This window comes from Canis lupus, chromosome 11, assembly GCF_048164855.1.
Source record: "Canis lupus baileyi chromosome 11, mCanLup2.hap1, whole genome shotgun sequence".
Taxonomy (NCBI): domain Eukaryota; kingdom Metazoa; phylum Chordata; class Mammalia; order Carnivora; family Canidae; genus Canis; species Canis lupus.
In genome coordinates, this window is record NC_132848.1 from 31,116,563 (window position 1) to 31,138,632 (window position 22,070).

The 22,070-nt window shown below is 37.8% G+C and overlaps 1 protein-coding gene across 28 annotated transcripts in view; it reads left to right on the forward strand.

Moving 5' to 3' along the window:
* The window catches only part of RBFOX2 (RNA binding fox-1 homolog 2), a 273,798-nt gene that overhangs the window by 225,411 nt on the left and 26,317 nt on the right, over positions 1 to 22,070 (forward strand). For 23 of the 28 annotated variants that reach the window (XR_012039287.1, XR_012039285.1, XR_012039288.1 and 20 more), the window contains 3 exons: positions 7,758 to 7,901; positions 10,920 to 10,973; positions 20,172 to 20,264. Coding sequence is in view for 24 of the 28 variants with exons in the window: in XM_072844129.1 (XP_072700230.1) it covers positions 7,758 to 7,901; positions 10,920 to 10,973; positions 20,172 to 20,264 (291 nt within the window). In the remaining 4 variants the exon portion in view is untranslated. The remainder of the gene's footprint in view (positions 1 to 7,757; positions 7,902 to 10,919; positions 10,974 to 20,171; positions 20,265 to 22,070) is intronic. The other 5 variants (XM_072844136.1, XM_072844137.1, XM_072844138.1 and 2 more) reach the window with 1 other exon arrangement.

Below are 22,070 nucleotides of genomic sequence, written 5' to 3' on the forward strand. Positions count from 1 at the left end.
TCTCTGCTTATTCCACCGCAGCCTTTTATGTGTGCATTGGCTGAGGGAAGTATTGAAGGCTCTCATTCTTGAGATACAAAGGTTATTTTGAAAGCAAGCAATATTTGCCAAAATATTTTATACCTGTTAGCTCAAAACACACATGAGCTGTTACATGTGTACATATTGTATTTGAAGATTTTATCAAACATGAATTAGTTCCAGATTACTTTTGAATACACCCATCTATTTTTGCTTCCTCTAAAAATGCAGTAAGTGGTTTTTGTGTTTGTATGTTTTTAGGGCTATAAACCAATAAGAACAGGAGAATTAGTAATTTTGGAAGCTGGAAAGCAGATGTCCCAATTAGTGACAAGCTTAGCAGACCTACACAAACTTCTAAGCCAGTTGTGAGAGAAATCTGAGAAATAATTCTATTTACACTACAAAAATTTTAGAAGTTTCAGAAACTGACAGCCCCAGGTAGAAGATGGGAAAATTCTCTGGAGAGCCTGGCTGACTGACTCAAGAGGAAAGACTTGGAAGATGGACATGTTAGGGGTCTCTCCAACAAACTGCTTACCTCACTGAACTGGAATAAGGCAAAGTCCTCATGCCCTCCAACCCACCCATTCAGAACTACCAGTTTCTTAGCTACCCCACTTAATTCTTCATTGTAAGCAGACAGCCAAGGATAGTTAGATTCCTGAGGGAAACCTACAACATACAAGATAGAGAACAAAAAGAAATTGGGAATAAAAGGAAACTTTTTCTTCGAAAAAACTACCAAAAATGATAATCCATAGCCTTAAAGAGATTACATCTAATAAACAAGAATGAAGTTTTTGTTTGTTTGTTTGTTTTCACTTATTCATTGGGAGACACAGAGAGGCAGAGACAGAGTGAGAAGCAGGCTCCCCACCGAGCAAGGAGCCTGGTAACTGGTCTTGATTCCAGGACCCCGGGATCTCGACCTGAGCCAAAGGCAGATGCTCAACCACTGAACCCCAGGAATGAAATTTTTTAAAAGGGGTGGATTCAGTCTTTTTAAAAGACTGCTGGATTCAGAGAAGAAAAATGAACCTTGAAATTAAAAATATGGCAACAAAATGAAAAAACTTTGTGGGAAGGCTGAAGGATGAGATTGAAGAGGTAGAGGTCTGCAGCCTCTCTCTTTTTTTAAAAGATTTTATGTATTTATTTGAGAGAGAAAGCACGAGTGGTGAAGGGGAGGGGCAGAGGGAGAAGCAGGTCCCAGGGAGCCCCACATAGGGCCATGACCTGAGCTGAAGGCAGATGCTCAACTCTGCAACCCACTGAGCCACCCAGGTGCCCCAATGTCTACGGTCTCTTATCCACAATTCTAAAATCCAAAAATGTTCTGAACATCAGATGATTTTTCATAAGTTGGCAGCAAAACTCAAAACCTATATATATCTTTGTCACATTTATATGAATGCATATAAAGAAATATCACTGTCTCAAGTCTGATGGAGTTACATCATGGGTTTTACACCCATTATTACCTTCCTAAAATCCTAAAAATTCTGAATTCTGATATACATTGGCCCCAGAGTTTTCAGATAAGGAATTAAACACCCATTTTTCCAGAAAATCAAGTCAAAATCCAGAGAGAAGATAAAAGAAAGAGTTTAGAAAATTAGAGACCAGTCCAAAACATCCAATGTCTAATACAAATTCCGGAGAGAGAGACCAAATGTGTAGGGTGGGAATCATCAACAAAATAATTCAAGAAAGCTTCCCAGGACTGAAGGACATTAATTTCCAACTTAAAAGAGACTGTAGAATTACCAGCAAAATAGATTAAAATAAACCCACATTAAGGCATATTGCTAGGAAATTTTAGAACACTGGACACATTGGACAGTCTCCAAACCAGAGAGAATGGTGGAAAACATTCTAAAGGAATTTTTTTCAACCTAGAATTATATACCCAAACTATCATTAAAATGGGTTCATTTAGTAGACATTTTCAGACATGAATCAAATTCTCACAAAATTTACTATGCTGAATTAAATTTCTTCTTCCCATTCAGCCTCACAGAGGTGAAAATAAGAAATGAAGTCATCTCAGGAAACAAAAGGAAAAAGAAGTATTGAAGAAAATGGATAATCCATAAATCAAAATATTATTTCTGAATTTATCAAGAGATTCCTTATTATCTCATATTACATGTTAAATGTTGCTATGAGAGAGACTTGGAAAGTAACACTTTGTCTCATATTGCCCAGAACTCTCTTTTATTTATTTTTTTTTAATTTTTATTTATTTATGATAGTCACAGAGAGAGAGAGAGAGAGGCAGAGACACAGGCAGAGGGAGAAGCAGGCTCCATGCACCGGGAGCCCGATGTGGGATTCGATCCCGGGTCTCCAGGATCGCGCCCTGGGCCAAAGGCAGGCGCCAAACCGCTGCGCCACCCAGGGATCCCCAGAACTCTCTTTTAGACCATAACAGCACATTTGTTCACAGTCCATAGTTAAAATATTTAAATTGTTTCATAGAGAAGTCAAAACTAATTCATTTCATAGTTACAGGAATTTTAAAAGTTTGAGTTCATCAAACATTTTTAGTCCTCATTTCTAGAATGAGGCTTTGAGACTTGTAAATCTGATTTGCTCTTCAGTGTAAAGAGCCCTGGACTCCTCTGCAGTTGGGACAGATAGCCAGACCTCACTGGGGCAGCTGAGTTGTTTAAAGAGTAGATCTATAGGGACACCTACATGGCTCAGTGGTTAAGCATCTGCCTTCGGCTCTGGGTGTGATTCCTATCCAGGGATCAAGTCCCACATCAGGCTCCCTGCAAGGAGCCTACTTCTTCTTCCTCTGCCTGTGTCCCTGCCTCTCTGTGTGTCTCTCATAAATAAGTAAAATCTTAAAAAAAAAAAAAAAAAAAAAAAGAGTAGATGTATAGACGCTAGACCCAGGATTGTACCAGCAGTGTCACTGTCAGCCCTTGCCATAAACTCTCAGTGCACAGACTCCAGCCTCTTCTGTTTCATCTCCTGCCCAGTGAATAAATCAGGTCAGAAAATGACCACAGAAGGGAAGAACAGAACCTTGGGAGGTTGTTTATATGGTTGGTAACGTGGCTCAGTAGCTAACAATAGGAAATAAAGCAAACCAATGGTGTAGACTAATATTTTTCTCAGAACAAACAGTTCTGCTGTCCACTTTTCACAAAGTTATAGCTTAAAAACTTTTACTTACTATTTCTGTCTGATTTGTCTATTTCAACAAGTAGTAGTTGATATTGAGGTACACTTAAAGTTGGGGATGTCAGATGGGGAAGTATCTCTTTTTTTTTTTTTTTAAGATTTTATTTATTTATTCATCAGAGAGAGAGAGAGGCAGAGACACAGGCAGAGGGAGAAACAGACTCCATGCCGGGACCCCAACGTGGGACTCGATCCCAGGTCTCCAGGATCACACCCCAGGCCGAAGGCGGCGCTAAACCGCTGAGCCACCAGGGCTGCCCAAAGTATCTCATTTAATTACATTCAATATATATTTCCTATTCCTATGTCCATTATGTACAGAAATCTGCTCCTCAGCCCCTTTGAGTATCAGTTTGGTAACTGTCTGCTGTTTTCCTTTGAGTGCCTGTGTGCTTGCTTTTGCCGGGTTTTCTTCCCCTTGCTTTTCCTCCCTGACCTGCTCCTCTTCCTTCAAGGTATAGAATATATGTCATTCTTGTATAGCTTTCTCTGTCCCTTACCCCCATGGCTGTCTCCAGCCCAGGGAAAGTCTTGCTCCTCCCAGTGAGCGTCCTGAGAAAGTGGGATACACATTTGTTCTCCCTTCCTTTTTTTTTTTTTTTTTTTTTTTTTTTTTTTAAGATTTCGTATATCCATTCATGAGAGGCAGAGACATAGGCAGAGGGAGAAGCAGACTCCCCGTGGGGAGCCTGATGCAGGACCCGATCCCAGGACCTCAACTACTGAGTCACCCAGGTGCCCCCTGTTTTTCTTTCTAAGGAGAAGGAGGAAGCATGGGTGCCATGCCAGACAGGAGACCTAGCACATGAAAGTCAGCCACCTGGTTTTTAGTTTCTGCTCTGCCACTTAATATGTGACCGAGGGCACCTACTTAACCTCTCTGTGCCTTCTCTGCACTTTACTTTCGGCCTCTGTCATTTGGGGTAATAATAGTGCCTATCTCATAGATTATTGTGAGGATTAGAAAAGATAATACATGTAGATTACAACATGACATAGTGGTTAAGAGCATGTACTGTCCTCCTGTGTTTGAACCCCTGATCCACTGCTTAGGCAATCCTTGTGGTTTTCAGATTCCTCATCTGAAAAGTGGGGTAAAAAATAGTACCTCTTACATTCTCATGTTTTTGTTTCTCTTTTTTTAAAAGATTTTATTTATTTATTTATTTATTTGAGAGAGAGAGAGAGGCAGAGACACAGGCAGAGGGAGAAGCAGGCTCTGTACAGGGACTCAATCCTGGGTCTCCGGGTCACGCCCCGAGCTGAAGGCAGACACTCAACCGCTGAGCCATCCAGGCATCCCCCTACAGTCTCATGTTTAAAAAAAAAAAAAAAAGTGCCTAGTCTTAGGGTTTGTTGCAAGAATTACATTAACTATAATACACAAAATGCGTAGGCCAGTGTCTGGCAAATAGTAAACACTATTTAAGTGTTCATTGTTATTAAAAAGCTTACAGAAGGTCTGTCAGATAGTATGCACTCAAGAAATAGTTACTATGTAACAAAGAATTCCCATTTTTTCAACAAAATTCTCTAAGTGGAAAGCAGAAAGGATTTAAAGGTTTAAAGAGAAGAAAGCAAAGCCACAACATGGTGCCACTGCCTCCTGCCATAATTGTGACAATGAAAATGACAGTACTTAGAACAAATAGAACTCTTCCAGCTATTCACAGTTGAGTGTAAGTTAGTATAGTCACTTGGGAAAACTGGCAATATCTATTAAGGCTAAATTTAGGTGTGTCCTTAATCCAGCAAATCCACTCCTACATGCATATGCACCCAATAGAAATGACTATTTGTGTGCACCAAAAGACAAGAATGTAGCAAGAATATTCATAGGAACATAGGAACATTATCCCTAATAGCCAAAAACTAGAAGCAGCTCCAGTAAGGCCTGTTTGTTTATAAAACGGAAGAAAAATATATGAATTATAATAGCATGTGTATGTGTATAGACAATGCGTAAAAGACGACAAACACAGAAGAGTACATACTGTGTATAATTACTTTTCTTTCTTCTTTTTTTTTAAGTTCAAAAACAGCCAAACTAATATGGAGTCAGAAGTCAGCATAGTGGGGACCCTTTCACAAGGAGACAGTGACTAGGGTGCTCCTAGAGTTCTGTTGCTCCATCTAATTTGATATTTACAAGGGTGTATTTTCTCTGCGAAAATCCATTCCTGCTTACGATTTCGGCATTTGTATCTATGTTCAACTGCAGTTGTAAAATATATATTAAATCAGAAGACTTGAGAATTTTGGAAATGATAATTTACTTTTTCAATTTGCCAAGTGTCCCTAGAATTAAAGACTTCATACTCTTAAAGAATGTAGGTGTTAAGGGACACCTAGCTGACTCCTTCGGAAGAGCCTGCAAACTCTTGATCTCAGAGTCCTAAGTTCAAGCCACACACTGGGTGTAGAGATTACTTAAAAAAAAATAACTTAAAAAAAAAAAAAAGTAAGTATTCACTACAAGGCAGAAAATTATCCAGTCTGGCTTCTATCCTTAAATTGTGTCTTCAGAGCCTTAGAAACTTGGAGTAACAAGTATGTTGGGCAACATACTTTGAAATAATCATCAGTTTTCATTTATCCTGCCACCTCATTATAGTATTACAGATTACATGAACTATGTATAAGTTATCTATAAAACTATGGTTTGGAACTAGAGTCAACCTTTATAACTTTTATCAGAGTGATGTACTGATACCCTGCAGATCAGATCTAGTCACTTAAGGTTTGGTTGAAGAAATAGTTTTATGGGCTCCAGCTGTGAGATACAAGAGGCAAGTTTGAAGGTGCTTGAGTGAGCATTAGTTGTAATTGATGCTTACGCTTGTTGCTTATTGCTTTGGTGTCCATGATGCCATTTTAGTAACTTAGTGAGTTTCATCTTTGAATAGAATTTGCTTTGTTTGGTCTGCATTGTGCCCAGATTGATGATTGAAAACCTTACACTTTCACTGAACATTGCTTCATAGCTCTTCCCTTTTCTGCTATTTTTATATCATATGAATCATTGCACATTTAAGCCATCTGCAAGGCCTGAATGGAGTGAGATAAAAGCTGCCATCACTTAGATTGACACTTGAAAGCTAGCATTCATTCCGAGTTTATTCCTGATTGTCCTTTATACTTTAAAGTCTCGAACTTCATTTCGAGATGGTTGGTAATGTCTCTGAGCCAAAAGTATTTGTGATTCAGTTTTTTACTTGAACATTGGGTCAAAGGGAGGGGATCTGTTCTGCGTCACTCAGAAGAATCTGTTAGGAACTCAGTTGTAACTCACTTGAGATGCTAAGAACAGTGAGTTCCACTCTTGGTTTATTTTTTATTATTTTTTAAAGATTTTATTTATTCATGAGAGGCAGAGACACAGGCAGAGGGAGAAGCAGGCTCCATGCAGGGAGCCCAATGTGGGACTCGATCCCAGGTCTCCAGGATCACGCCCTAGGCCGAAGGTGGCACTAAACCGCTGAGCCCCCCAGGCTGCCCCCACTCTTGGTTTAATCAGCTCAGTGAGCCCTCCAGTTTGGCATGCACTTTGTAGGCAATACATAGGGTGAAAACATAGGGTTCCTAAATTGCCAGATGAATATTTCAAAATAAATATGTGTTTGGAATACCTATTGTATCACACCTGTTAGATGTTTGTCAAAAGTATTTCTCAACATGGCAGCTTTTTTTGAGGATTTAGGGGGAGGTGTGTGGAAACGCCTGCAGTGTTGCAAAAGAGATTGCACCCACACTTACATGTACCTTTCACTGCTGGTGTACACAGACCTAGCTTTTACATGACATGTTTACATGTCATCCAGTAGGCTGCCCAGAGCCCATAAAGCCTCTCCCAGCAGATTTTGTGAATAGGGTTTTGCTCTGGGCTGCAGGAGCCTGGGGTCCCGTGCTGACATCAGCTGGAATGACGTGGATGAGGAGGAGAGTGCCGATTGGTTTCTGAGTAAGAGCTCTTTCAGGTGGAAGCCCATTGTCATTAGGTGTCACCTCTTCATGAATATTAGGATACTTAGGTGACCTGAAGTCATAAACGCTGGAACTAATAGAGGGAATGAAACATGAAAAGATCCTCTTATTTCCTAAACTGATAGGCCAAAAATGCAGTGATCTGAACTACATACAATAGACTACATTTTCAAAATGGAAAGATCTCAAAAATGGAAAACTCCACTAAGAATCTAAGAATAATGGTACAATTTTTGTCTTCAGTTTTCATATCTCTTATACCTAGTGGTTTGCCATGTGGTCTTGGGCAGGTCACTTAGTATTTCTGTTTTCTCCCACTTCACTAGTGCACTATAAAATTCACGAGACCTCAACTTTATAAACGGTAGCAATCTGAACACAGATAACATTTTTGGTTTTGTTTTTTTCCCCTTTGAAGGGACAACTAATTTTTGCTTAAATACACGCTGTTTGAGAATGATTGGGGTTGGGTGGGCATTAATTATTTTACATAATTCTTATGAAGTAATTGTGTTTATTTTTCGCTCAATGTTGTCTGTCTCTTTGCCCTGCAGACGGAAGGGGGAGCACAGACAGATGGCCAGCAGTCACAGACACAAAGTAGTGAGAACTCAGAGAGCAAATCCACCCCTAAACGGCTGCATGTCTCTAATATTCCCTTCCGCTTCCGGGACCCTGACCTCCGACAGATGTTTGGGGTAAGTCTCTGGAGTCCTTTTGTGGGTTTTAGAGTGAAAATATAATCTAAAAAAATTTTTTTTCAATTTATTTGAGAGAGTGAGCAAGCCGGGACAGAGGCAAAGGGAGAGGGGGAAGTAGACTCCGCGCTGAGCAGGGAGCCCAACACTGAGCTCAGTCCCAGAACCCTGGGATCATGAGTTGAGCCAAAGGCAGATGCTTAACCAATTGAACCACCCAGGTGCCCCTGAAAATATAATTTAATCCACCTGCTGTATTTAAATAAATCATTAGGACATTAGGATAAGACTGCTGCACACAGGTTGAGAGACATCCTAAGGTAAATCAGTGTTTTCATCGGTCTTCAGTTCTGTCACCTAGCGCCATCACTCCTATCATTCTATCATTGCAGGTTCTCACATAACCAGGTGACCATGCAACCTGATTTGCCTGGAACCTGGGGCCACTTGAGACATGAGCCTTTCAGTCTAAAATCAGGACAAAGACAATAATCCTTCCCCTTTGGAGTGTTACAAGTTCAATGACCTAATGTTTGTGAAGCAGATGGTACTTTTGTTTTTACTTCCCTGCTCATAACTCAACAGCGTCTCAAGACCAATATCTAAGATCAGGTGTAGGTGGTCAGTTTTCTACCTCTGATGTATGTTTCCAGCTTCAGTTTCCTCCCAAAATCATCATCATGAAAACAAAGCATAACAGCAAAGATTTAAGTTATTGGAATGTGAATGACTACTGGAAATCTTACGTATTTTCTGAGCTTATGTATTGTCAGATTTCATTTGAGGGAACTCTTAACTTGAACTAGGAATAAGAGACCATGGTTTAAAAAAAAACTTCATTGCCATTGCTGCGTGGTGCTTTGTCAGGAAAGCAGGTGCCCCGCTTGAACTCCCGGTTGTGGCCACTTCGTGGCGACAAGATCCCGGAGCAAAGTTTTGTCCCTGACAGCTGAGCATCTGGGGGTATTTTCTATACCTAAGCCAAGGCCAGTGCTGAGATTTAATAATATTCTTGGATTACTTGAAGAGCCTTTACACAGAAAACAGTAGCCAACTGTTCATCTCTACAGAAAAGAGAACAACAGAAAATATAAAGGGCAGCTTAAAGAATTGAGGTTATGTTTAAGAAGAAGCTTCCCAGGAATATGAGTTATTAGTTTCTCTACTGAATTATCAGAGATAATATGGAATCCTCATCTCTGGAGATCGGTGAAAATGGAGTACATTGTCATCTGCCAGAAGTGTGTTTTCTCTCAAATCAGAAAAATTGTGTCCATTGAAGATCTGCTTAGGCCAGTTATCAGGGATTTCTTGAAATGTATTATGCCCTTCCTATAAGGCTGCTAAGTGCAAAAAAAAAAAAAAAAAAGAAAGAAAGAAAGAAAATTTTCCTTGTAAGGGATACCTGATAGGGTTGCTCTGTCCTTTTCTGCATGGTTAGTGTAACCTTGGAAGGACAGCAGCAGTGGTAAAGAGGAGAGATTCCATCCTTCATTTTATTAGCTGTGTAAAGTTGACAGATGGCTTCCTTCAGCCTCATTTTCCTTAACCAGCAAAGGAAGGCAGTCCTTACCCTAGCAGGACAGCATAAGGACACATTAGAAAATGTAAAAGGAAAACTCTTAAAACTCCATTCAAATCTCAGTTGTTTGGATAGGCATAGAAATAAAACTAAATGCCCTCCTACCTAAAATAAGACATTTTCCTCTTTCCTTTATTTCCTAATGTTCTGTTAAGTAATGGAACTGGAATCAAGCCCAGAAGTCTTACTCTAGAAAACTTGGGCTCTTAGTACATGTTTTCTGAAAAAGATAGTAATGATTCAGCCCAGTGAGAAAGCAGGATTTGTTTTGCACTTTTCATTTTTTAGTTTTTTCACATTTCCCGAAGTCTGACTTGCAATCCAAGTGACATAGATAATTGGGCCTATGAGTCCAGTAGTCAGAAGGAAGTGGGGCCAAAAAGCTATCTGGAGATTAATGCACATTCCTTCAATTCAGTTCATCCACACATTGATTCTAACAGATGGTCTTGTCACCTTCTACATGCCTTTCCTCCGAATAACCACTGTGTTCAATGTATGCTCCTCTAGTCAGCTGTTGGACCTACAAACAGTTACTTAGGCTTCATATTTTTAGCTTATTTCCCAAATGTTAAAATATTTAATTACAAAACAAAGATATTACTTAAAATGTTCTTGATGTTCATTGCCAAAATATTAAAAGGGAAAATAAATGAAATCATGTGTAATGTCCTTGAATGTTTAAGTACAATGGAAAACGGCATGTAGTTTGTAGAAATGAGAACACAGATACGTATTTATTGACTTGGCAAGCTGTTTATGGCATATTAAGTTTAAAAAAAAAAAGTAATACTTAGAAATAATATCCTTAACAATGTATGCCTTAGGAAATGCAGAGAAGGCTGTGTACCAGAATGATAAGATGGTATGTGTGCAGAGGATTGTCATTATTTTGTCCCTCTTTTCATTTTCATTTATCTGTATTTCCTGCCTTTCTTACAGTGAATATGATTTACTTTATAAATTAAAAAAAGGGGGGGGGGATCCCTGGGTGGCGCAGCGGTTTGGCGCCTGCCTTTGGCCCAGGGTGCAATCCTGGAGACCCGGGATCGAATCCCACATCGGGCTCCCGGTGCATGGAGCCTGCTTCTCCCTCTGCCTGTGTCTCTGCCTCTCTCTCTCTCTCTAGGACTATCATAAATAAATAAAAATTTAAAAAAAAAAAAAGAGGGAGAAGCAAAACACAGCCTTCTATAGTGTATCTTTCTACTTCAGATTTGCTTCTTAAAAACTGGGACATTTAAGAAGGAGAAATTATTGGCTCATTAATGAGGGGAAATCAGAAACTGGTATTGGGGACTACCAACAAATAGAAACATGGAAATTGAATAAGTAGTTAAAAGGAAAAAAAAAAAACTACTCATTTTTCAGGAGAAAATAAAGTATGTGGATAAGAAGCTGATCCTGAATAAATGTTTTTATTTTTGTCTCTGCAGCAGTTTGGCAAAATCCTAGATGTAGAAATTATCTTTAATGAACGTGGCTCTAAGGTAAGCTCCATCTCAGTATTAAGGGTGTCTGGTTTCCTTTTAGTTTTAAGTAGTAAGTAATCAGAAAACTTAAAGCTGTTTTTCAAGCCTGCAAAAAGTATCCTCCCTTACCTGGCTTGGATCAGATTATCTCTAAAAATAAGTAACCACATGGCCAGACTTTATCCTAGTACTTAGTTTGGGGGAGGGAGGGGTGGGCTTGGAAGCAAGAGAAGTGTGAGGAGGGAGATCCGGAGCAGGAGACACCTGCCCTTTATCAAACTGAAATTGCCCTCACCTCATTTTAAAGGGGAAGAGAGAAGACTCAAGTGAATTTCTATGAGAATTCTGTTGTGAATTGTACCAGAACAATTCAGCTTTTAACAATCAGACTCTGAAATGACATACTTAGAACAAATTTAGTATTTCGATCCTTCAGTTGACTCTCTTTCTCTTTTGGATAAACTTGATGAGGCATAAATACAGGGAGTAGTGACTCAGGAATTCACTGTAAGCTGATGCCTTCCTTCGAGTCCTACCCAGACTTCCCAGTCAAAACCTAGGTACCTCTTCTAGGATACCTCTTCCTTTGAGTCCTACCCAGACTGGCAAGCTTCAGAATGTAGAATCCCTTCAATTACAAATAGTGAGTTGGGTTTTTCTGGCATCAGAATGAATGTACTAACGGTGCACAATTCGATACAGGTTTTCTAAGCGTGTTTTCTATGAGAACTGAACAATTTAATTAAAACTCATTTCCCCCTAATAATTTACTATTTTAAATTCCCAATCTATATTATTTGAATTTCAGTGCACTAAAATACGCAGCAGTGATTTTAGGAGTGAGGGAATGATGAAGTCTGACAGTGGTTCATTAAAACAATATTTAATAAACTGAGTTTAGAAAAGTTTCATTTGACAGTTTTCTTCCTTCCTCAATAAGTGAACTATGCCACACAAACACGATCAGCTATGGTCAAGCTTGTAAATACTGCCCTTGCTGTGTTCCCTTCTACTTAAATTTTTAGGTTAGAACAGTTTGAGTTAATTTTTCATTTGGTCATCTTTTCTGGCTATTTGAAAATAGCCAGCCCTTGGCTATAATTAAATCTCTAAGAATATAATTTGAGAAAAGCTAAATAAAGTGAATCAGTGAGTTAATATTTACCTCTTCAGTTTCCTACTGTAAATTCACCATACCTTGGGAATTAATAGCCTATATCTACAGGGAGTTACATACCTCCTGCCCCATCTAAACTAACACAAATGTATGTACTGTTCTAATACTCCTGATTATTATTCCCTTCCTTTATAGACCACATCAACACTGCTAGTGTCTAATTCTGATTATAATAATTATTTGTTAATTATGAAAGAGGTAACTATAAGCTTCCAGTTTTCAGTTAAAACAAAAAAAAAAAGATTAATATACCTATACAGAACTTTCTTCAGCACTTAACTTGGTAAGTATTTTTAAAATGAAATCTGTTTAGCCTATAATGTAAAACTATGCTTGTAGTTTCTTCACAGTGGATTTCTGGCCCTTTGCTTTCATTTTTTGTGACCTTTTTATCCAAGGTGGAAAAGTGACAATGGTTTATAGAGATGAGAAGCAACATATCATGAATATGTGAAAATTCTATGCTATACTGTTTATCCAAAGTCATAGTTTACATGTTTTTAGTTTTAAGTGTATGTACACGTACTGTTCTCAACTAGACCCCAATAACCCGAAGCCCAGTATGATTTCATCAGGCATTGGGGTCTTGCTCCTTACCAAGAAAATAAATGGATTGAATTCTTGTGAAGCAAAGGAAATTGATCTTTCTTAAGGCTTCTTTCTTCAAAGATTTGCTTACTACCAAAAATTGCTCAGTGTACCCAATTAGATTGCTTCTCCCCTGTAATTTTCATGTTTAAGTGACACATGCCTTCCTTTTCTCTTTGGGGACTCTAAAAGCATATGCCGCTCCCCTCAGTATAATGCTGTGTCCTCACTGCCTCTTTTAGTTCGGGCTGCTAAAGAGTAGATAAACGATGTACTGATTGGTAGCTGTTCTTAAAGCACAGAATTCAGAATTGCCTGGATCTGCCTTCAAGGACTGATAAAAAAAATCTGTCTTCACCTTGTGTCCTCCTTAACTGTCACCTAAAGTTCTTTGCTGGAATGGGTTCCTCAAACTGTTCTGCATTAACCTCATTAACAGAGGTTTATTTTGGAGTCAAAACCTGGGTACCTCTTCTGGGATCCACCTCACATAAATTAAAGAGTACTTTTCTTTTAGTAAATTAAGTTTATTTTCTCATTTCTTTTATGTTTGTGGTTGACTATAATATTACAGCGTGTCTTGAAAGGAACCAGAGATGAGACTTACTGGTTGTATTGTTCACTTTAGCGCTGCTCAGTCTTTTAACTGAGTGCTTTTCTGTATAGAAATTAGCTTTGTTGAATTTATTTTTGAACCAGTAATGGAAAAATGAGTCACAAAATAATTCTGAAAAAGTGATACTTACATATAAAACAATTATCAATAGAACAGTTAAATAATCACATGGCTCCAAAACAAAAAGCAACTCTTTACATTGTCTTCTTTTTTAGGAGACTGTCAGCCTATGGCTTTAGAACATACCCACTTAAAAACATAAGTGAACACTGTCATGCTGCCTTGCCCATCTCCCCCATCATTTTGCTGGTATTCTTTTTCAGCTTGGCCTGAAAAAATTGTTGAGTATCTTCCTTTTTTCTTCTTTGACCTTCATATCTAGATTTGGTTTTCCTAGGTTATGGAATGAATGTATATCATTTATATTCATATAAATGCAAAAATATATACTTAAACATTTCATGTGATTTTTTTTTTTAATTTTTATTTATTTATGATAGTCACACAGAGAGAGAGAGAGAGGCAGAGACATAGGCAGAGGGAGAAGCAGGCTCCATGCACCGGGAGCCCGACATGGGACTCGATCCCGGGTCTCCAGGATCGCGCCCTGGGCCAAAGGCAGGCGCTAAACCACTGCGCCACCCAGGGATCCCTCATGTGATTTTTTAAAAAATACTTTTTTTTTTTTTACTTCATACTCCTTTGTAAAAACATAAAGTCAGTCCTATCTAATTTACTAGGATTAACTAAAACAAAGGTAGACTATCCTTTTGAAAATATGCAATTAAGATGTGTGATGAAAAATGCTACCCCTGTCAAAAAATTAAACTAATATACTCAAATAGAACCTAGAAAATGATAATACTGATAGGTATAACTTGGATTCTCCAGATGTCACCAGTCATAACAAAGGTATTATTATAAACAATAGAAAGGTAATATATTGGTAGAATAGTCCCAGTTTGTAGCTTTCTTCTTGGCATAATTATTAATGTCCCCTTCCTCCCTATAATTGTTCCAGTTTGAACAATAAATTGTATTGCCCCTCTCCTTACAGATTCTTTGAGTAACAACTTTTAAAAAGCACCCTTTTCCAAACCATTATAAAAGAGAAGCGTGTTTTTCAATGACGAGACCAAAAAAAGCATAAAATAGTTCATTAATGAACATAGTCACTAATACTCTCATGTATTCCCTTCCAGTATTTTTTCAAACATAGACTCAAACAGAATTCTAAATAATGGTTACCTAGTTCAACTTGACTTCACAATTCTCTGCTAAATACTTTTAGTGACTAAAAACTCATTGCTTTTCAAAATCTTTTTTACGTTCTTATTTAAATTCCAGGTAGTTTATATACAGTGTAATATTAATTTCAGGTGTAAAATTTAGTGATTCAGCACTCACCTACAACTACCTTGTGCTCATCACAAGTGCCCTCCTTGACCCCATCACCAATTTCCCCCATACCCCCAACACTTCCCCTCTGGTGACCAGCAGTTTGTTCTTGAGAATTAAGTCTCTGTTCCTTGATTTGCCCCCCTCGCTCTTTTTCCCTTTTGCTCATTTGTTTTGTTTCCTTAAATTCCACATATGAGTGAAATCATATGGTATTTGTCTTTCTCTGACTCAGACTTCCCACCATTCTGTTCACTATCACCCAGCCCTATAGCAATTTGTTTGTGATAATTATCACATATAATTATCGTATTAAGAAATGTACACATTCTAATTTTTATATTTTCCGTAAAGTTTTGTCAACCTACTTTTGGTGTGGTTGTTGCTCTAAGGGACATGTATCATAAATACTGAATGTGAAAAAAATAAAAATAAAAAATACTGAATGTGTAGGAGTTCTTCACGTCTTCAGACAGTGCCAACTGTTAAAGTTCACTAAAGGACCACAGACTAAAGTATAGCAACCATTACTGAGATTTCTAGCAAGTTTTTATTACTTGTTTTTTCATTACTCTCACAGGTGGATATCTGGAATGATGGGGATCTGAATTTGGGTTAGCCTTCAGTTTAGGCTGGAGTCAGGGAAGATACAAGTAACGTGCTGTAATTTCTTGCCTGTTTCCCTGGATTTTTATTTCATGCAAAGGGAAATTATTTATTTCTTTCAAAATATGGTCAAAAGACTGTCTTTGAAATTGCACTAACTAGGCCTTTGCTTTTCAGTAAAATTCGATAGGTAATAAATGCTGAGTTGAAATGTTTCTCATTATACTTAAAACTGAATTAACAGTGCATGTATTTTCAAAGGGCTTAATTTATTATCATTTTTTTTTACCATCTTATGGGTTTTAGTTTTATTTTTCTTTTATTTATTTTTTAATTTCTGTGTTCTGGCCATACCAGGAGAACGTCTGCTTTTGATTTCTCCCTTAAAAGTTACATGGTAAATTTTCTTTCTCATTCTTCTGAGATGGAAAAACAAAGATTATACAAATTTAAGAATATTTTTTACAATGCTCATTCTATTGCTTGTTATTTATTGCAGTCTGAGGCCAGACTAAAAAGGTGGCAGTTATTCGGCTCCTAGTCCCTTGATGATAAACGGATATTAAAACAGGTGGTAAAATGTTTGTCACCCTTGGTAGGAGTTTTGACCACAGTCATAATCCTGATAGATGCACCATTCCTCAGTTTTCACAAGACTGCTAAGATGGCGTTAAATCACTAATGTAACACTGGCATATTTAAATTACTGTCACAGAAGGAGTTTCGGAACTGAGAGCTGTAGTTTACAGTATAAAGCATATAGACATGCATTGTCCAGTACAGTGGCCATATTGAGCACTTGAAATGTGGCAAGTCTAAATTTAGATGTGCTTTGAGTGTAAGATACACGTCGATTTCAAAGACATAGCAGAAAAAAGGGATATTAAACATCTCATTAATGTTTTTATATTGATGCCATGTTGATAGTATATTGCATATACTTTATTTTAAACAAAATACACTTGAAATTACTTTCATATATTTTTACTTTTTTAATGTGGCTAGTAGAATATTTAAAATTATATATGTGGCTTGTATTATGCTTCTGTCAGGTATAGACAAACCAACATCTTTTTTTTATCATAAAAATATAAAAGTACTTTTTGTTTATCTGTTTTTTTATCTTCTTAAATACCTGAAATGTTTACTCTTGTTAAGAATTTGAGATTAAATCTTGGTTTGACTTTGTAGCTCTTCTAACTGGTTATTTTGTTTTCATGACTGATACATTATATAAACATTTTGAAGCTCTTCTAAGGATAAAGTGTTAGGTTTAGACATAATTTTATTAAATTTTTTTTCAAAGCAAGAGACCTAAATGACCAAACTTAATGTGAATTAGATTTCCAAGAAAGGACATTAAAACATAATTTCATGTAAGCATATTTTCCTGTTATAACTTTTCAAGCCTCGATAATCTGTGAATATCCTTAGCTCAATTCCTGGCACATTTTTGAAGTGCTAAATTTTATTGAAGAAATGGTACATCAAACTTTTTTTTCGAGCTTTATTTGAGTTAATATTCTTGAAACCAAATTGTAGTTAAGTTGATGGAAAATCTAAAGGTTCAACAGGAGAGGAAAGTTTCAAAGAACAGGACTCTAAAAATGCTGGCTGCACTTCTCAACTTTCTAATCACAGACTTCTGAGAGAGGTATGTGTTAATTTCCTATTGCCTCTGAACAAACCATCATAAAGTAGGTGGCTAAAAAAACACAGAGATTTATTATCATATAGTTCTGAAGGTCAGAAGTCCAAAATGGGTCTCACTAAACTAAAATCAAAGTGTTTCAGGGCTGCATTCTTTCAGATGGCTCTAAGGGATAATCCACTCCTTGTCTTTTCCACCTTCTAGAGGTGGCCCACATTCCTTGACCTTCCATCTTCAAAAGCCCAAAATGGCCAGTCCTGTCTTTCTCAGGCTACTGCATTCTGATTCAGACTCTCCTGTTTCCCTCTTTAACTTATAAGCACCTCTGTGATTACATTGGGCTCACCTGGATAATCCAGGATAATCTCCCTATCGCAAGATCATTAATTTAAGCACATCTGCAAAATCCCTTTTACCAGGTAAGGTAGTAACATTCACAGGTTCCAAGGATTAGGATGTGGACAACTTTGGGGGGCCCTTATTCTGCCTGCCACCAAGTCTGTTTATCTTCAAAGGAAAGAAGGAAATCCTGCTTACCTCTGTTTCATAGCAGGAAGTCCCAAAGTATCAGCAAGACCTTCCTCCTTCACCCTAGGTAAAGTTGTCTGTGAAGACTGCTTCATTTTGTATCTTTGGTGTCTTGATTAGCATTTCCTTTAGAATATAAGCACATCTGCTGGCTATGAAATGTCAATGCTTATGACACTACCCTGCATTCTTTTGCATGCAGTTACTACGTCACAGATGCTCTGTCAGCACATTACAGAGCAGAAGCTCACAGAACACATTTAGCAATTAGGTTTGAAAAAGAAAACTAGAAGGATTTGGGGACTAATGCAGTTAATAGAATACCGAACTTAGGTTTCAAAGCTTAATTTCTAATTTTCTCACCATTAGCTGTGGAAAGAAGCCACCTGGAAGGAAAAATGCTTTGTTGGTTCTTGGTGTTTCACCTCAGTTTGACTCACTTTCTTCATCTTAAAAATGAAAACAACAAGATTTATCCTTTCTACTTCATGGTTGTATTTAAAAGACAAGTGTGTGAGTGTGAGGATATACAGATTCAGTCAGTCAAAATGCTAGTACTAAAAACCTCAGGCCTTAGTTTCCACATAATCTGTTATCCAGCCACTGACATCATTTGTTAATTTAACCCAAGGCATATAATGTATGAGGTAGTGAGAATCTGTTGGAATTCAGTTTATAATACCTCTACAGTGTGATATAAAAACTCATCGCTGTCTGTGACCTTTCTTGAAAGGTTTACTTAACTTTTCTGTTGGAGGAATCTCCAGGATTGGAGAGCTGGCTTCCTGTCTTCAGCAGATGCTAGTGTAGATAACAAATGATGTCATTAATTAGTAACTTGAGATAGGATACCTCTAGTTGTCAATGAAGCTGTAACATATTGGTATTAAAATTTGTTTCTGAAAATATGTTTCCATTGACATTTTCAACATACTTAACTTTGTAAGAAAAGTAACTAAAATGACCTGTACTCGTCCACCTCAAGCAGTGTACATTTAATATTTTCTGTCAGCTTAGCATTGAACTTTCTAGAGTTATTTGTGGTGATATACAAATTACAGGTAGAGATAATCCATTGGGATCCTCCATGGCCCGCCATCCAACCATACTATCATGTAGAATGCAAAGTAATCAGATCCTTCAAAATGATGGAGTTGCTTTTCTAAAATCTTACTGAGCAATGCACACTGTTGACCATCTCAGTTAAGAACACATTTTGTATATATATGGAAGGACTCATGGAGGGCAGCGAAGCAGAACTTCAGTAAAAATAAATAGCAAAGGGTTCCAGGTTATCTTACAGTGGAATGTTCAAAGAATGAATGCTAGAGGGACAGTAAGCTATTGAGAAATGAGGACTTTCCCAGAAAATCTTAAGAATTTACTAGTCTACACATGTAAATAGCTTGAAAGAATGTTACAGTTGCAGAGTGGAAAAGAGGACAAAGCGCCTAAGTTGGAACTGATCTAATGCTTGATGAAATAGTCATATAAATATGTAGTAAATCCTGCCGCTTTTGACATTGATGGTTTGGTTATGACCAAGACCGTCTTTTCAGATAAATGTGAATACAGGAGTAAGTGGGTTAACTCCCTGCTCTCTGTTTTGTCCACTTAATGAATTAAAGTTCTATATGATTTATTTGTATACAGTGAGCAAATAAATTACTTCTAACTCAGAGTAGCAACTTATTTTATGGCATTCCTTTTGTGTTGAACAATATACAACTGATGTCACTAACATAGATCTCATTTGCAGTGCCTTTGATTATTCCTTTTTTCCCCCTCTATATGGAAAATTACTAATACATTTAGTAGCAGATGTAGGCTTCAACAAATGTGTAATTTAGGCAAATTTGGATAAGCTATTTTCTGGAATTCAGCTGAACCTATTTTTACTCTGAGTACCAGTCTGGTTGTTTAAAATTCATTGAAGAAAAGGCATAATTGGCAACTGCTTAGTGATATTTTGATTAGCTTAGATGAAGATGGGTGCTCTCTTCCACACCTCATACCTACAGAATTGTAGATCGAGGCTATGTTTTAAATTATTCTCTTCCCAGAGGAATTGTGGTGATACAGGCAAACAGGCAAAGTGGAGCTAAAATGATGAGATCTAAAACTCTCCTTATACAGTGATTGCACCTAAATGGAAGGCTTCATGTAGAAGTTACTGGGGAATGACGGATTTAATTCAGTATTTTTTAGTATTACATAAAGGAACAGTAAATTAACAGGATGAATTGAAAGAGAAAGAGCATCTAAAAAATGTTCAGATTCTTGGTGGAAGAATTTGACCCGAGTAACTCTGTACCTTAATTTTGGTCTGGCCTCACATGCTTTATGTTTTATTTTATTATAGTTATTGTTGTTGATCACATTATCATTATTGTTGTTGTTGCTATTATTATTATTATTATTATTATTATTATTATTATTATTACTACTACTACTGCAGTTCTATATTCTGTTATTGGATTTAATTTCCCTTTACCAAATATGCATGGACCAAAAATGTGACTTTGGGAGAGTATTACTGAGTTGTTGCTGATGTCAGTTTCATACTGTGATATTTTTTTCTCTGTTTACCAAGAGATCAGTATTTCAATATAACGATGTGCATGTTTTCCCCCCTTCTCCCGCTGCATGCAGGGATTCGGGTTCGTAACTTTCGAGAATAGTGCTGATGCAGACAGGGCCAGGGAGAAATTACACGGCACCGTGGTAGAGGGCCGTAAAATCGAGGTGCATGTCTTCAATAATTCAACTTCTGGTTTATATTTTTATTTCTCTTTTTGTGTATTCCCTCACTTATTTCACATCTGGAGCCCTGTCTTGTGTGTGTGTCTGCACACACACATTACGTGTGTGTATGTCTCTGTGTCCTTCACATTCTTGCACTAAAATGTGTAAACGTAACACTTCTGTCCTCCCCTCATTTTTTGGTTGTTGGGGGGGGTTCATTTTGATTTACTTGTGTGCGTGTAAATGTGTATTTGTTTCTCATTTACTTTTTTCCTCCAAAATGTTCATCCTTCTGCTCTCTTGATTTTTTTCCTTTGCTTCAGTTTGCGAGACTCCGTATGAATACCTGTGATCAGGCCAAAATAAAACTAACTTTATGACTGTCTAAAAACTATCCAATGTGTGACATTGTGTCCTGTAATGACTCAAGGAGCCAGCCAATATATCCTCTCTCTTAGGTGGCCAGTTCGCCTCCATGGGCGTGTGATAAGCAAGGAAGGAGTACAAGACTGCAGAGGTGGTGGGGAGGGAAAAAAAGAACCCAAAACTCATGGAGTTTTTAAATACGTTTACAATCAAGGATTTCCACAGTTGATGGATAAAATCCTCAGACAGAGGGCTCAACGACAGCCTCATGGGGTTATTCAACCCTTTTTAATAACGCAGTGAAGGTTAACTGGCTCCTTTCCCCTTTCCCAGTTTTTAAAAGTATGAACTATAAAAGCCACCATTTTGAGTAAGATGTCTGCATATTTTGCTTTTTCCCTCCCTTTCCGATGGTTTAGCATTTAGGGCCCTTCACTTGACTCACTCTTTCCATGGTAACTATACACAATGCTGGCGATGGTGCCCGTTGGCGGTAAGTGAAACAAAGCACTAGAGAAGAAGCTTTTTCAATTGTTAATTACAAAACAATTAAATAAGAAAGAAAAAGTCCATCTGCCATCTCACATTAACACTACAAAATGTGATTTGACTTGTTCCTCTTCCTTTTCCTTTCCCCCTTTTATTTTCAATGCTGTTGAGTAATGCCGCCTGGACTTTGGATGTACATATTGTTTGTAGCAGTCTGAGCTGTTTGATTACTGACATCATGGTGATTTTTTTCCCCTTGCACATCTTACTCAGAGTTACTGAACTCCAAGTTTGGCTGGTTTTATTAATGCACTTCCTGCCCCTACTTCCTTTCCCCTTCCCCAGACCTCTGTCTGTAGCTCTCACTGTTCTTTCCTTGACCTTGACAGCTCTTCACTGCCCGTGACACCCATTTCTCTTTGCGTTTTCCCCTTCCTTCTTGCTCTCTTCCCCCAAGTTCTGTTCCCACTCTATTCCCTCTGTCTCTCCCACCCCTTCTCTCTGTTTACCTGCGGCTATTGGTCTCTTGCTGACTGGTGGTTTCTGATTGGTTCTGGCCATTTTTCCTTTTAGCGCTTGGTGCATTCTGCTCTAGCGGCTAGCGTAAGCTCTGACCCCATTCTAATCCTTGTCTATGAGAACCTCGCTCTTCACTTTCTCCCTTCTTTCCAAAACTGATTGTTTTTTCTTTCTTTTATTTGTGTGTGTGTGTTTTAACTGCATGCTCTCAGTCTCATCATTGTTGTATCCCATTCTTTCTTTTTAAATGTGAAATGTTTTATACTATTTGATGGGTCAAACTAGAGTAAATGGAGTTTCTTTTCCCTTACAAAGGAAAGTTCCCACTCTGCAAATCCTAAAAGACTTATTGAGACTTTTTTTTGGCCCCAGTTCCACCTAAAATTGGTCTTTCCATAACACAAATTTATCATCATACAAATTTAACTTTAA